Source organism: Oncorhynchus nerka, linkage group LG2 (assembly GCF_034236695.1).
Source record: "Oncorhynchus nerka isolate Pitt River linkage group LG2, Oner_Uvic_2.0, whole genome shotgun sequence".
Taxonomy (NCBI): domain Eukaryota; kingdom Metazoa; phylum Chordata; class Actinopteri; order Salmoniformes; family Salmonidae; genus Oncorhynchus; species Oncorhynchus nerka.
The window spans coordinates 93,240,875-93,259,214 of NC_088397.1; the positions used below are offsets into that span (position 1 = coordinate 93,240,875).

An 18,340-nucleotide genomic window follows, 5' to 3' on the forward strand; every position below is an offset into this window, starting at 1 on the left:
GGGGGTGCTCTGTGTATTTTAACTAAATGTGTCTCTATGACTGGGGGTGCTGTGTGTGTTATAACTAAATGTGTCTCCATGACAGGGGGTGCTGTGTGTGTTATAACTAAATGTGTCTCCATAAAAGGGGGTGCTGTGTGTGCTGTGCGTTTTCCCTTCTCTCTCGCCCCCTCCAACCCCAGGGTCCCGGAAACATTCATTTCCATAAATCATTTGTCAAAAAAGAAAAAACCTATTGCTGAAATCATCAAAGGGAGATCATTTCTTAACTTGGCACCTGTGGGTTCTCCCATGACCAATTACACCCGCAAGCTCAAGGTCACAGACTTCAACAACTTCCACTCAGAGTCCCACAGTTTCATCTTGCTTTTCTGACTGGCCTTTTGGGGAGGCTTGGGCATGAAGCATCGATGACTCTCACTCAGTAGTAGACTTTACCCTGCAGGGATATTTCCCAAATGGAATCCTATTCCATATCTAGGGCCTTTGACTAGAGCCCTGTCAACACGTGTAATGGCCCTGGTTGAAAGTAGTGCACTATAGAGTTAGTAGGGTGTCATTTGACATCAAGAGAGACATTCAGAGAGGTTGTGAGCTACTTTAATACTGACGAAAGATGGACATCGCTAATTCACCAAACTACATCACACGCACATGCACACGCACGCACACACATACCATGCCTATATATTGTTGAATATATGGGTCAATAAGGTACAAACATATATTTCTATATTGCATCATATCTTGCAGTATATCTAGCAAATACAGCTCTAAAAATATATCTCACAACATACACTGAGTGAACAAAACATTAGGAACACCTGTTCTTTCCATGAAATAGACTGGCCAGGTGAATCCAGGTGAAAGCTATGATCCCTTATTGATGTCACCTGCTAAATCCACTTCAATCAGTGTAGATGAAGGGGAGGATACAGGTTAAAGAAGTATTTTTAAACCGTGAGACATGGATTGTGTATGTGTGCCATTCAGAATGCGAACGGGCAAGGTAAATTCAAGTGCCTTTAAACGAGGTATGGTTGTAGGTGCCAAGCGCACTGGTCTGAGTGAGTCAAGAACTGCAACACTACAAGGTTTTTCAAATGCAACAGTTTCCCGTGTGTATCAGGAATGGTCAACCATCCATAGGACATCCAGCCAACTGGACAACTGTGGGAAGCGTTTGAGTCAACATGGAGCCAGCATCCCTGTGGAACGTTTTCGACACCTTGTGGAGTCCATGTCCCAACGAATTGAGGCTGTTCTGAGGGCAAAAAGGGGGTTCAACTGTATATTAGGAAGTTGTTCACTCGGTGTATATCTCTATAAATCTCGAGACAAATAGCGAAGGATTGGGCTGTACAATATTCTTCCGCAGTCAAGGAGAGAAAGGAAAGAGAGGGGACAAAAAGACAGTAAGCAGCTTCTTTTTTTTTCTCCACTAAAAGTCATCCTGAGCATGTTGTTTCTGCAGGCACAACCTACCGGCGATGGTTGCTCTTTTTGGCAGGATAGTGACAGCTCCCACTGCTGCTTCCTCTAGCTGATGGACAGGGCTGATCTTGGCTCCCCAGCTGTCTGAACCGATCCACAGGAAATGACCCACCTGGTCCGCCCTCTTACTGGCGTTCAGGATACCCCTGCAATCAGACACATATATGACTTCATATAATATAATATAATAAGATAGGACAGTATAAGATATGATATGATAGGAAACGATAGTATAGGACAGGACAAGATAGGAAAGGACAGGATAGGATATGACAGTATAGGAATGGACGTGATATGATAGGGCAGGACAGGATGTGATATGATAGGACATGATATGACAGGGTAGGATATGATAGGACAGGATAGGATATGCCAGTATAGGAATGGACGTGATATGATAGGGCAGGACAGGATATGATAGGATATGGCATGATATGATGGGATAGGACATGATGGGACAGGATAGGCTATGATAGGACATGATATTATAGGATATGATATGATAGGACAGGGCAGGATATGATAGGACAGGAAAGGATATGATAGGGCAGGATATGATAGGATAGGACATGATATGATAGGACAGGAAAGGACAGAACATGATAGCATAGGGCACAATATGATAGGATATAGTCTAATTCGTATTTTTGCTCTGCATCCTCCCAAGCCCCCAAGACACTATCGAAATACACACATGCACCCACGCACGCGCACACGCACACACACACACACACACACACACACACACACACACACACACACACACACACACACACACACACACACACACACACACACACACGGTACATTGTTCTGTCATCACCCCCCTTGTTCTCCTCAGGAACGTAGTTCTTTCTGTTCTGTCATCCCCCACCCCCCCTGTTCTCCTCAGGAACGTAGTTCTTTCTGTTCTGTCATCCCCCCCTTGTTCTCCTCAGGAACGTAATTCTTTCTGTTCTGTCATCACCCCCCTTGTTCTCCTCAGGAACGTAGTTCTTTCTGTTTTGTCATCACCCCCCTTGTTCTCCTCAGAAACGTAGTTCTTTCTGTTCTGTCATCACCCCCCTTGTTCTCCTCAGGAACTTAGTTCTTTCTGTTCTGTCACACCCCCTTGTTCTCCTCAGGAACGTAGTTCTTTCTGTTTTGTCATCACCCCCCTTGTTCTCCTCAGAAACGTAGTTCTTTCTGTTCTGTCATCACCCCCCTTGTTCTCCTCAGGAACTTAGTTCTTTCTGTTCTGTCACACCCCCTTGTTCTCCTCAGGAACGTAGTTCTTTCTGTTCTGTCATCACCCCCTTGTTCTCCTCAGGAACGTAGTTCTTTCTGTTCTGTCATCACACCCCCTTGTTCTACTCAGGAACGTAATTCTTTCTGTTCTGTCATCCCCCCTTGTTCTCCTCAGGAACGTAGTTCTTTCTGTTCTGTCATCCCCCCTTGTTCTCCTCAGGAACGTAGTTCTTTCTGTTCTGTCATCAACCCCCTTGTTCTCCTCAGGAACGTAGTTCTTTCTGTTCTGTCATCACCCGCTTGTTCTCCTCAGGAACGTAGTTCTTTCTGTTCTGTCATCACCCCCTTGTTCTCCTCAGGAACGTAGTTCTTTCTGTTCTGTCTTCCGCTCGATTTTGTCTGAACAGAGAGAGCTAGTGTGAAGAGATGTTTCCTCAAATGAGCCCGGGAAGTTTTTTATATTGTCTTGACTGATAAATCAACAGGATGTTGAATTGTATCCGTTTTGATGTGTAACTACAGATTACACTTAAATCTGTATCACAAAATTAATTAATACAATATCACAAGTTCTTGTGACAAGACTGGTACATTAATATCAACTCTGTAATATTATGATATAATACTATACTAAATATAACGCTATAATATAGTAGTATACTATACTGTAATGATATGCTATTGTAATGAATACTCAGGGAGAAAGAGGTGTAGATTCACGAGCAGAGATTTATTTTGCCTTCGCAGAATCGTGGTCACAGGCAGGCAATGGTCATACACAGGTAGGCAATGGTCATACACAGGTAGGCAATGGTCATACACAGGTAGGCAATGGTCATACACAGGTAGGCAATGGTCATACACAGGTAGGCAATGGTCATACACAGGTAGGCAATGGTCATACACAGGTAGGCAAACAGGCAGGTGAATCAAAACTAGGACTGAAGGTTATAATTGGTTCTCACAAACGAGCTAGGCAAAGGCTTAGTAGAGTCAAAACGAACAATACCTCACAAAGACACCAACAGAATGAACTGGACTAAATAAGGAGCTGATGAGACCAGGTGAGTAACTAACACAGGTGGAAATCAATGAACAAAAATTAAAGATAAATACAAATATTAAAGATAAATACAGACTATAATGCCATACTACTATATAATGCTATAATATAATGTTATACTATAATAGTATACTATACAGTAATACTATACTGTAAGGCTATACTACATATAATACTATAATATAATGCTTTAAAATAATAATATAATATGCAGTAATACTGTACTGTAATGCTATACTAAATATAATACTATTATATAATACTATACTATGATGCTATACTACGTATAATGCTATAACATAGTGCTATACCATAATGATATAATATAATAGTATACTATACAGTAATACTATACTATAATGCTATACTACACATAATGCTATAATACAATTATATAATATAATAGTATACTATGCTGGAATTATATACTATAATGCTATGCAATATAACGCTATAATATACCGGTATATAATACTATAATGCTATACTACATATAATGCCATAATATGCTATAATATAATGCTATACTTTAATATTATACTATACTGTAACACTATGCTATAATAATATACTACATATAATTATATAATGTAATGCTATACTCTGTATAATGCCATAATATAATTGTATACTATAATGATATAATTTAATGCTACACTATAATGGTATACTCTGTAATGATATATTACAATGACATACTCTGTATAATGATATACTATGTACATTGATATACTATAATGATATGATATATTACTACACTATAATGATATACTCTGTATAATGATATACTCTGTACATTGATATACTATAACGATATACTCTGTATAATGATATACTATAATGATATACTCTGTATAATGATATACTCTGTACATTGATATACTATAACGACGTACTCTGTATAATGATATACTATAATGATATACTCTGTACATTGATATACTATGATGATATACTCTGTACATTGATATTATATAATGATATACTATAATGCTATAATATAATGCTATACTATAACGCTATACTATAATAATGTAATATAATTATAAACTATAACGCTATACTATAATATCATGATACACAAAAATATATTATAAATCGATAATATAATGCTACACTATGTATAATGCTATACTATAATGCTATATTATGTATAATGCTATACTATAATGATATACTATAATGTTACACTATAATATAATGCTATGATGTAATACTATACCATAATGATATACTCTAATGCTATACTATAATTCTATATAATGCTATACTACAATGATATACTGTAACATAATGCTATAATATAATGCTATGCGATAATGACATGCTCTAATGCTATAATATAAAACTATACTATAATACAATACCATATTCCTATACTATAATCCTATACTATGATGCTATACTACGCATAATGCTATAAGATAGTGCTATACCATAATGATATAATATAATAGTATACTATACAGTAATACTATACTATAATGCTATACTGCACATACTGCTATAATACAATTATATAATATAATAGTATACTATGCTGGAATGATATACTATAATGATATGCTACATATAATGCTATAATATAATAGTATGCTATACAGGGCCAGAAGTATACAGAATGGTGTCATCTGCGTAGTGGTGGATCAGAGACTCACCAGCAGCAAGAGCGACATCATTGATGTATACAGAGAAGAGAGTCGGTCAAAGAATTGAACTATATAACATACTATAATATTATGTTATATTATAATGTAATGCTATGATGTAATACTATACTATAATTATATACTGCAATGCAATAATATAATACTAAACTATAATGCTATACTACAATGCTATACTGTAAAATAATGCTAAAATATAATGCTATGCTATAATGTTATACTATAATATAATTATGTAAGGCTATACAATAATACTATAATATAATGCTATACTACAATGATATACTGTAAAATAATGCTATAATATAATACTATACTATAATACAATACTAGAATGCTATAATATAATACTATACTATAATACAATACTATAATGCTATACTATAATACTATACTATTATGCTATACTATAATGCTATGATGTAATACTATACTATACTGTCACACTGTAATGCTATAATACAATACTATACTATAATTCTATACTATTGTGCTATACTGTGTACACTGCTGTAATGTAATGTTATAATATAAAGCTATACTTTACTACTATGTACAATGCTTTACTATAATGCTATAATTTAATGCTACGCTATGTACAAAGCTTTACTATAATACTATAATTTAATACTACACTATGTACAATGCTTTACTATAATACTATAATTTAATACTACACTATGTACAATGTTTTACTATAATCCTATAATTTAATACTACACTATGTACAAAGCTTTACTATAATACTATAATTTAATACTACACTATGTACAAAGCTTTACTATAATACTATAATTTAATACTACACTATGTACAATGCTTTACTATAATACTATAATTTAATACTACACTATGTACAATGCTATACACTTTCGGGTTGGACCTGGTGTGAAATTGACCAATGAAGTGGACTTAAGATGTTTCAGCTGCTAGAAGGATGCTCATCAGAAAGTAAAAGAGAATTCCACAGACTGAGTTCAATCATTTATACTCCCATTTATACTCCCATTTATACTCCCATGTGGTTCCTTGAAACAAAACTCCAACCCTTTGATGAAAAGCTAAAGGTCCAATACTCTGTTTCACTAAAAACAACAGTCGTCCTTTCTGCAAACAGCAGGGATTAAAATCATTGAGCTTTTACTTGTTGTCACACATTATGCTGGTTGAGTGAGATAATGAACAGGAGATGCATAGTGCTGTGACAATGGCGCCTGCTCCGAAATGCATCAGTATTAAAGGTAACATTATTGAAGTGAATTCAGTTGCCGAACTCCTGAACTGTCTTTTAGCTTTTCAGTTTTAATTCCCAAGTTACTGAGCAGCCCTTCAGTGGTACAGAGCGCCAGCACACAGCCAATACGTAGGCTTTAGCTCAAGGGGATAACAACTAGTAGACACATACCTTATGTCCTCATCTGAGGTGAAAAGGACGACTGCCCGAGCGTAACGGGTGTCCAGAAGCAGCCTGATGATCTTGTCAAAGTTCTCTTGCTTGTGATTGTGAGGGATCTTCAAGGACTGGGCGATGCAGATCCCACCTGAAATGAAAAGTAATGAGCTTCAGGTGAGGTACCTCAAATTGGGAGAATAACCTTGAACAAGAACCGTACCTACTAAAAACTACAAACATTAAATCTGTAAAAATAAACAAATAAACATATAACCTATGAACTTCCAGTTTGTGAAGCTATTTACGTAAGGGCAACTTCTGTGCAGCTATAATGGCCAGACTGTCTAAACAATTTTTTAGTTTTCATCAAACCACATCCAGCCAATTACCAAACATCCCCATACACATTGATTTGAACATTACAATGCTGTACAATATGAACAATGGCACATAGACATATTGAAAATACATAAAGATGGACTATACATGAACGTTGATTCAACCAGTGTGCGACCAGTGGCTTTTGCAAACAGTTATTCAATGCATTCGGCAAATATTCAGACCCCTTGACTTTTTTCTCGTTCTGTTACGTTACAGCCTTATTCTAAAATTGATGAAATAGGTTTTTTTCTTCTCATCAATCTACACACAATAACCCATAATGGCAAAGCAAAAACAGCTTCTTTGACATGTTTGAAAATATATTTTTAAAAAACTGAAATATCAAATATATATAAGTATTCAGACCCTTTACTCAGTACTTTGTTGTAGCACCTTTGGCAGGAATTACAGCCTCGAGTCTTCATCAGTATGATGCTATAAGCTTGGCACACCTGTAGTTGGGCAGTTTCTCCCATTGTTCCCTGCAGATTCTCTCAAGCGCTGTCAGGTTGGATGGGGAGTGTCACTACACAGCTATTTGGCTAAGCCACTTAAGGACGTTTGTCCGAAAGCCACTCCTGCATTGTCTTGGCTGTGTGCTTAGGGTAATTGTCCTGTTGGAAGGTGAACCTTCGCCCCAGTCTGAGGTCCTGAGCACTCTGGAGCAGGTTTCCATCAAATATCTCTTTGAAATTCGCTGCATTCATCTTTATCTTGATCCGTACTTGTCTCCCAGTCCCTTTTGGCAGGCTGTCATGTGTCATGTGCCTTTTACAGAGGAGTGGATTCAGTCTGGCCACTCTACCATAAAGGCCTGATTGGTGGAGTGCTGCAGAGATGGGTGTCCTTCTGGAAGGTTCTCCCATCTCCACAGCGGAACTCTAGAGCTCTGTCAGAGTGACCATCGGGTTGTTGGTCACCTCCCTGACCAAGGCCTTAATCCCCCAATTGCTCAGTTTGTCCGGGTGGCCAGCTCTAGGAAGAGTCTTGTTGGTTCCAAACTTATTCCATTTAAAATGATTGAGGCCACTTTCGTCAATGCTGGGAAAAAAAATGGGTACCCTTCCCAAGATCTGTGCCTCAACACAATCCTGTCTCGGAGCTCTATGGACAATTCCTTCGACCTCATGGCTTTGTTTTTGTTCTGACTTGCACTGTCAACTGTGTGACATTATATAGACAGCTGTGTTACTTTCCAAATCATGTCCATTCAATTCAATTTCCCACAGGTGGACTCCAATCAAGTTGTAGAAACACCTCAAGGTTGATCAATAGAAACAGGATGCACCTGAGCTCAATTTCAAGTCTCATAGCAAAGCATCTGAATACTTATGTAAATAAGGTGTTTCTGTTTTTTGTTTTTTATAAATATGCAAATATGTATAAAATCCTGTTTTCACTTTGTCATTATGGGGTATTATATGCAGAATGCTTATGAAATTGTTTTCTTTAATCCATTTTTAGAATAAAGCTGTATAGTAAAAACAGGTGGAACATTTGAAAGGGTCTGAATACTTTCCGAAGGCGCTGTATGTTGAACAGGATAGAAAGTGAAATGGCAGACTACACTGTACTCAGACTTCACTGAGTCCATATTCCTGTCACAAACCACAAAGTTTAAGTTGAGAGTTAAAACATCTTTGGTAGCACTGTAAGAAACACATGTCTAGCTTAATAAATGTTAAATGTTAAATAAAAATAAAAATAGAGAGGGCTAAGACAAAGTTAATCATCACACAAACATGGCTCACAGAAAGGGCTAAAACAAAGTTAATCCTCACACAAACATGGCTCACAGAAAGGGCTAAAACAAAGTTAATCCTCACACAAACATGGCTCACAGAGAGAGCTAAGACAAAGTTAATCATCACACAAACATGGCTCACAGAGAGGGCTAAAACAAAGTTAATCATCACACAAACATGGCTCACAGAGAGAGCTAAGACAAAGTTAATCATCACACAAACATGGCTCACAGAGAGAGCTAAGACAAAGTTAATCATCACACAAACACGGCTCACAGAGAGAGCTAAGACAAAGTTAATCCTCACACAAACATGGCTCTCAGAGAGAGCAAAGACAAAGTTAATCATCACACAAACATGGCTCACAGAGACGGCTAAAGTAAAGTTAATCCTCACACAAACATGGCTCACAGAGAGGGCTAAAGTAAAGTTAATCCTCACACAAACATGGCTCACAGAAAGGGCTAAAACAAAGTTAATCCTCACACAAACATGGCTCTCATAAAGGGCTAACACAAAGTTAATAATCACACAAACATGGCTCACATAAAGGGATAAGACAAAGTTAATCATCACACAAACATGGCTCACATAAAGGGCTAACACAAAGTTAATCATCACACAAACATGGCTCTCAGAGGGCTAAGACAAAGTTAATCCTCACACAAACATGGCTCACATAAAGGGCTAAGACAAAGTTAATCATCACACAAACATGGCTCACAGAGGGCTAAGACAAAGTTAATCATCACACAAACATGGCTCTCAAAACTGCTTCTATTACATGTATTTATGTTATGGACTGCAATATTATCAGCTTCTAGGGTAAATACACATTTCACAACTGCTCAAAATGTGCAAAATTCCATCGGTGTGTAGTTGAGTTAAAATGAGATCCTTATTCTTGCTTGGAGTAACAGAGATCACCCAAAAGCATTGAACAGACACCTGCTGAAGCCGGAGACTTCCTCAGACACCTCAAACATTTACAACATCATGTATTCACAGCTTCCCATTGACAGCAGCATGCTAACTATCCCCGCAAGATTTATTTGACAGACTTTTAAAATTGAGTGCATGCAGAGTTATATCACCCTCTAACCAGGAGCAGCACTTTCAAGAGCATGGAGCCTCACATCCAGAACAGTAATAAAATGAAGTAGGTCTACACTGGATAGCAAAAAGCTATAACGTATGGTGGCCTGGAGAGATAAAAAGCAAGGCAGTATATTATATTGCTGTGATGCTAAATAAACTGCATGGTTAAAATAATTCTGGGGCATCCAGCATATTTGAAGTTCCACAACGTGTTCTGTCCAGGCCTACATGCGAGGCACAAGCACGGCATTCTGTTGGTGTTGTCATGACTAAGAGTATTCCCGGGGAAGGAACCTCATGTTGTGAGGGTCGCATGCAACCAGCAATGGACCCAAAACATTATACAGTAGCATATGAAACATAACTGGATGTTGGTGGCACAAAGATACTGATTATACGGATCAAGGAGAATATTTTATTTACAAAAATGTGTATTTACCTAATTACTAGTTTATACATGTTTTACTTGTGTATGATCATTATGTCATTATTATATTATTACTTAATACAATATGTATGATTGCATTGTTCGTCTCACAATCTAAAGTGGATTCAAGCCTTCTTAAAAACAGGTAAATAATCCAAATTACACGATGGACATAGAACGACTGCATCAGAGGAGAAGTCCATTAATAGACTCCGATTGGTGTGTCATCTGTCTGACCTTGGTTTTGCATATATCTGGTCCACTTTATTGCCTGCAGAGAAACAGAGACCATCGCCAGACATCTGTTTAGAGCCTCACTGATGTCTCTGAGTTAAGACACAAACCTAAGCTCCCCTGACCACTTGGATTGACCTGATATGATGGAATTGATCTATCACCTATTGTTAGCCGACCAATTAAATTAATCCGGAGAGGATGTCACCGCACATTCAGAGATTGAGTTTAACACAGTCTATGAGTTTAACTAATTTTATGTTTGCGTCGAGGCAGACAATACCAAGTTATTCAGGAGGACTCTTGCTGTTCCGGATGACCAGGTCCTTTCACTCTCCCCGAAAGGGACGTGACGAAAAACTCTCAAAAGAGTGAATAGCCACAATGCCGCCAGCCCAGATGTGTGTGCTGACCAGATGGCGGCCATCTTCTCAGACCTCTTCTAACTGTCCCCTCTCCCAGGCTGTTGTCCCCATCTGCTTTATTAAAGGAGACCACAATCGTCCCAGTGCCCAAGAAAAACAAGGTGACATGCCCAAATGACTATCTCCCCGTCACACTCACCTCAGTCATCATGAAGTGATTCCAGAGGCTGGTCATGGCCCACATCAAGGCCAGTATACCAGGCACACTGGACCCACTCCACTTTGCCTACCGTTCCAACAGCTCCACTGAAGGTGATATTTCTATAGTTGTTCACACTGCCCTAACACATCTGAACAAGAGGAACACCTACAATGCTTTCGGAAAGTATTCAGACCCCTTGACATTTTCCACATTTTGTTACATTACAGCCTTATTCTAAAATGCAATTAATATTTTTTTTTCTCACCAATCTACACACAATAACCCATATTGACAAAGCAAAAACAGTTTATTTTTGGAAATGTATAAAGAATTCAGACCCTTTACTCAATACTTTGTTGAAGCACAATTTGGCAACAATTACAGCCTCAAGTCTTCTTGGGTATAAACATACAGCTGGCGGGTTATAAACTCAATCGGCAGGACAGAACAGCAGCCTCTAGTAAACCACGGGGCGGGGGCCTATGCGTATGTGTGAACAACGATATCTAAGAAAGTCTCAAGGTTTTGCTCGCCTGAGGTAGAGCATCTCATGATAAGCTGTAGACCACACATTCTAACGAGAGAGATTTCATATGTATTTTTTTATAGATGTCTACATACCACCACAGACCGATGCTGGCACTTAAACCACGTTCAATGAGCTGTATACCGCCATTAGCAAACAGGAAAACGCTCATCAATAGGCCTCACTCCTAGTGGCCAGGGACTTTAATGCAGGGAAACTTCATTCAGTTTTAAATCATTTCTATCAGCATGTTAAATGTGCAACCAGCGGGGGTAGAAATCTAGACCACCTTTACTCCACACACAGAGACACGTACGAAGCTCTCCCTCACACTCCATTTGGCAAATCTGACCACAATTCTATCCTCCTGATTCCTGCATACAAGCAAACATTTAAGCAGGATGCACCAGTGACTCAGCCTATAAAACAGTGGTCAGATGAAGCAGATGCTAAGCTACAGGACTGTTTTGCTGCACAGACTGGAATATGTTCTGGGATTCTTCTGATGGCATTGAAGAGTACACCACATCAGTCACTGGCTTTATCAATAAGTGCATCGAGGACGTCGTCCCCACAGTGACTGTATGTACATATCCAAACCAGAAGCCATGGATTACAGACAACATTCGCACTGAGCTAAAGGGTAGAGCTGCCGCTTTGAAGGAGCAGACTCTAACCCGGAAGCTTATAAGAAATACTGCTATGCCCTCGGAACGAACCATCAAACAAGCAAAGCGTCAATACAGGACTAAGATGGAATCATACTACACCGGCTCCGATGCTCGTCGGACGTTACAGGGCTGGCAAACTATTACAAACTACAAAGGGAAGCCCAGCCGAGAGCTGCCCAATGACACGAGCCTACCAGATGAGCTAAATAACTTCTATGCCGCAGAGCCAGTCGGATTACCAGGACGTGTACTCCGAGCATGCGCTGACCAACTGGCAAGTGTCTTCACTGACATTGTCAACCTCTCCTTGTCTGAGTCTGTAACAACAACATGTTTCAAGCGGAGCACCATAGTCCCTGTGCACAAGAACACTAAGGTAACCTGCCTAAATGACTACCGACTCGTAGCAGTCATGTCTGTAGCCATGAAATGCTTTGAAAGGCTGGTCATGGCTCACATCAACACCATTATCCTATAAACCCTAGACCCACTCCAATTTGCATACCGCACCAACAGATCCACAGATGATGCAATATCTATTGCACTCCACACTGCCCTTTCACACATGGACAAAAGGAACACTTATGTGAAAATGCTATTCATTGACTACAGCACAGCATTCAATACCATAGTGCCCTCAAAGCTCATCACTAAGCTAAGGACCCTGGGACAAAACACCTCCCTCCTCATATGGATCCTGGATTTCCTGATGGGCCGCCCCCAGTTTGTAAGGGTAGGCAACAACACATCCGCCAAGATGATCCTCCACACGGGGGCCACTCAGCCTCATCCTGTACTCACTGTTCACTGATGACTGCACGGCCAGGCACGACTCCAACACCATCATTAAGTTTGCTGATGACACAACAGTGGTAGGCGTGATCACCGACAACGATGAGACAGCCTATAGGGAGGAGGTCAGAGACTTGACCGTGTGGTACCAGGACAACAACCTCTCCCGCAAAGTGATCAAGACAAAGGAGATGATTGCGGACTACAGGAAAAGGAGGACCAAGCACTCCCCCATTCTCATCGACGGGGCTGCAGTGGAGCAGTTTGAGAGCTTCAAGTTCCTTGGCGTCCACATCACCAACAAACTAACATGGTCCAAACACCAAGACAGTCGTGAAGAGGTCACAATAAAACAGGAGATTGAAAAGATTTGGCATGGGTCCTCAGATACTCAAAACGTTTTAGTTTTACAACTGCACTATTTGTAGCATCCTGACAGGTTGCATCACTGCCTGGTATGAAAACTGCTCGGCCTCTGACCTCAAGGCACTACAGAGGGTAGTGCGTACGGCCCAGAACATCACAGGGGCAAAGCTGCCTTCCATCCAGGACCTCTACACCAGGCAGTGTCAGAGGAAGGCCCTAAAAGTTGTCAAAGACTCCAGCCACCCTAGTCATAGACTGCTCTCTCTGCTACCACACTGCAAGCGGTACCAGAGCTTCAAGTCTAGGTCCAAGAGGATCCTAAATAGCTTCTACCCCCAAGCCATAAGACTCCTGAACATCTAGTCAAATGGCTACCTAGACTATTTGCATTGCCCCTTGGCATTCAGGCCACAGAGTTTAATCTTGGTTTCATCAGACTAGAGAATCTTGTTTCACGTGGTTTGAGTGTCTTTATGTGCCTTTTGGTAAACAAGCCGGCTGTCATTTGCCTTTTATTGAGGACTGGCTTCCGTCTGGCCACTCTACCACAAAGGCCTGATTGGTGGAGTGCTGCAGAGATGGTTGTCTTTCTGGAACGTTGTTGGTACTCTAGAACTCTAGAACTCTTTCAGAGTGACCATCGGGTTCTTGGTCACCTCCCTGACCAAGGTCGTTGTCCTCCGTTTGGCCGTGTGACCAGCTCAAGGAAGAGTCTTGGTGGTTCCAAACTTATTCCATTCAAGAATGATGTAGGTCACTGTGTTCTTGGGGACCTTCAATGTTTAACTTTTTTTTGGTACCCTTCCCAAGATCTGTGCCTCAACACAATCCTGTCTCGGAGCTCTATGGACAATTCCTTCGACCTCATGGCTATGTTTTTGCTCTGACATGCACGGTCAACTGTTTGACATTACATAGACAGATGTGTTACTTTCCAAATAATTTCCAATCAATTGAATTTAACACAGGTGGACTCCAATCAAGTTACAGAAACATCTCAAGGATAATCAGTGGAAACAGGATACACCTGAGCTCAATTTTGAAGTATCTGAATAATTATTTAAATAAAGTGTTCTGTTTTTTATATACATACATACATGTATATATATATATAAATATAAACTTTTCACTTTGTCATTATGGGGTATTATGTGCAGACTGCTGATGAAATTGTTTTATTTATTTGTTCCTTCAGAGCCCTATACTGGATCCTGGACTTCCTGATGGGCAGACCACAGGCTTTGAGGATTGGCAGCAACACCTCCTCCACATTGAATCTTGATAACACAGTATCCTCAGTCCTCTGCTGCTCCCTGTTCACCACTTGGCTTTGCACAAGACCACCTCCATCATCAAGTTCGCTGACGACACCCCAGATGTAGGCCTGATAACCAGCAACGACGGTCAGCCTATAGGGAGTAGGTAATCGAACTGATAGTGTGGTGTCATGACAACAACCTCCCCCCTTAACGTGATCAAAACAAAGGAGTTGATTGTTGACTTCAGGAGGGTACATGTTGTGATCCACATCAATGGGACTGTAGTAGAGGGCGTAACAGCATCTTTACTTCCTAAGGCGACTGAAGAAATTCAGCTTGCCGCACCAGGTCCTCTCCAAATACTACTGCTGCACCATCGAGAGCGTCCTGACTGGTCGCATCACGGCCAGCAGGTGGTGAAGATGGCCCAGTACATCACTGGACCTATGCTCCAACTCATCTACTCGAAAAGGTGCTTGAAGAAGGCCCGCAGCATCATCAATAACCCCACGAGCAGTTCTCTCCTTTACTGTCGGGTTTTGGAGCATGAGGTCTGATACCAACAGGCTCCGAGACAGTTTCGATCTGCAAACCATCAGCGTGTAGAGCACTTGAACTGGACTGACCACCTGCTCGGATTCTCCGCATCTTAGTACACATGCACGCAATCACTCAAACACACACACTCTTATTATACTGCTCAGTTTATATCCACCCACCCCCCTTCCCCAAATACATGTGTAAATACTGGACTATAAATTGTGCCTTCCTGTATTATACTGATGCTAAAATGTTGATTTTTTTCCACTGAACCATTTACTTCATGTTGGTATTCTTTTATTAGTTGTTATTGTTGCATTGTGCGGAAGGAACCTTCCATTAAGCATTTTGTTGGACGATGTGTTCCAAGCCAATCCGATTGTTGGACGATGTGTTCCATGCCAATCCCGTACACTCGGCAACAACAACTAAAATATGAATCTTGAGTAAATTGACAAAGAAAGATGATTATAATTCATCCCTCCAGCTATTGATTTAGAGCCAACTATCACATATAAAACCACTGTCCCACCTTTGTGCATGTAATTTATAGTAGTAGTAGTTTGTGTAGTAATCCATGCCTTTGTACGTGCCATGCGTAGCATAAACTATTATCAAGAATTTATTTATTTATTTACAAGCCTAATTTGATAAGTAAACATGTAGCCTTCACTGTATTCATCTGTAGATGTACAGCAGATGAGTATTCCGTTCCTCTGAATGAAGACCTGACCCTCTGCATTCCCTGAACCTTTGCTTCTTTAGCAACATATTGATGCAATGCAAAACGCCAACAGCAGACAAATAGGTGAGGCATTATTATATTTTTAAATGACCAGAATGCTAGATGGAAAAGTGGTTCCTTTGGTAGCGAGAGAGAGAGAGAGAGAGAGAGAGAGAGCACACACATGAGAGAGTGCGAGACCTCAACCCAGTCTCTCAGAGTGTTCACAGTCAGTCCACTGATACACCTATCAGATCACAACAAAATCAGAGTATAAAGTACTTGAACAGAGCAATACTGAATCATGAAGCACGAAGCCAAAGGGACACAATATTAAGAAATGCCTGAAGACTGAAGGAAAGTGAAAACCTACAAAAAACAAAAAACAATTAGGCAACGACAAATTCAATCCCTTTTAGACAACTTCCTGGAGAAAACATTTCACTGTAATAGTGAAGGTTTAAACTTGGCAGTAGAAAACCTAAACAGTATATTTGACCTTTCAGCTTCCCTATCAAATCTAAAAACAATGACAAATGGTTTGATGAAGAAAAAAAAAACCTAAGAAAGAAATTGAGAAACCTGTCCAACCAAAAACATAGAGACCAAGAAAACATGTGGTGATTCACTAAAACAATACAACAATACACTATGGAAAAAGAAGAAGAAGCAGCATGTCAGAAATCTGCTCAATATAATTGAAGAACCCATAAACTCTAACCACTTCTGGGAAAATTTGAACACACTAAACAAACAACAACATGAAGAGTCATCTATCCAAAAGGAGATCTAAAACCACTTCTCCAATCTTTTTGTCTCTTTAACAAAACAGCAAAAACAAATACAGATACATGATCAATTACAAATCTTAGAATCAGCTATTAAAGACTACCAGAACCCACAGGATTTTCCAATTACAAACCCTCTAACCCAAAAAGGCCTGTGGTGTTGATGGTATCCTAAATGAAATGATAAAATATACAGATCACAAATTCCAATTGGCTAAACTTAAACTCTTAAACATCCTCCTTAGCTCTGGCATCTTCCCCAATATTTGGAACCAAGGGCTGATCAGCCCAATTCAGAAAAATGTAGAAAAACTTGACCCCAATAACTACCATGGGATATGCGTCAGCAGCAACCTTGGAAAAATTCTCTGCATTATCATTAACAGCAGACTCGTACATTTCCTCAATAAAAACAATGTACTGAGTAAATGTCAAATTGGATTTTTACCAAATGACCAAATCCGACAGACCACGTATCCACCCTGTACACCCTAATTGACAAACAAACAAACTAAAACAAAGTCAAATCTTGTCTTGGAGGGTTGATTTCAAAACAGCTTTTGACTCAATTTAGCGTGAGGGCTGTTCGGTGAGACAGGGATGCAACTTGAGCCCCATCGTCTTCAACATATCATCAACAAATTGGCGAGGACACGAGAACGGTCTGCAGCACCCTGCCTCACCTTACTAGAATCTGAAGTAAAATGTCTACTGTTTGCTGATGATCTGGTGCTTCTGTCTCCAACCAAGGAGGGCCTACAGAAACACATAGATTCTGCACAGCTTCTGTCAGACCTGGACCCTGACAGACCTGGGCCCTGAAAGACCTGGACCCTGACAGACCTAGGCCCTGATAGACCTGGTCCCTGACAGACCTGGGCCCTGACAGACCTGGGCTCTGTCAGTAATTCTCAATCACAAATACAAATTTCTTCTAGACACCGTTGCCCTAGACCACACAAAAAAAATGATACCTATCTTGGCCTAAACATCAGTACCACAGGTAACTTCCACAAAGTTGTAAATGATATGAGATTAAAGGCAAGAAGGGCCTTTTACGCTGGCAAAAATACTTGAATCAGTTATAGAACCCAAATCTTAGCAACCAAGAATTCACAATATGGGACAAACACCAAACTGAGACTCTGCAGAATTCTGCAAAAACATCCTCGGTGTACAACGTAAAACACCAAATAATGCAGAGCAAAATTAAGCCGATACCCATTAATTATCAAAATCCAGAAGTGGTCTTTGACTATGTACAGATGTAACAGGAAAGCTTCCGTCCCCTCGCCTGACCCGGGCTCAAACCAGGGACACATCAACAACAGTTACCCACAAAACATCGTTACCCATCGCGCCACAAAATCCACGTCCC

The 18,340-nt window shown here is 40.0% G+C and overlaps 1 protein-coding gene across 1 annotated transcript in view; it reads right to left on the reverse strand.

Annotated features, from left to right (window-relative positions):
• Positions 1-18,340, reverse strand: part of grm7 (glutamate metabotropic receptor 7) — a 526,754-nt gene that overhangs the window by 212,540 nt on the left and 295,874 nt on the right. The window contains exons 3-4 of the mRNA XM_065004348.1: positions 6,857-6,992; positions 1,486-1,640 (exon numbers count right to left, since the gene is read on the reverse strand). Coding sequence (XP_064860420.1) covers positions 1,486-1,640; positions 6,857-6,992 — 291 coding nt within the window. The remainder of the gene's footprint in view (positions 1-1,485; positions 1,641-6,856; positions 6,993-18,340) is intronic.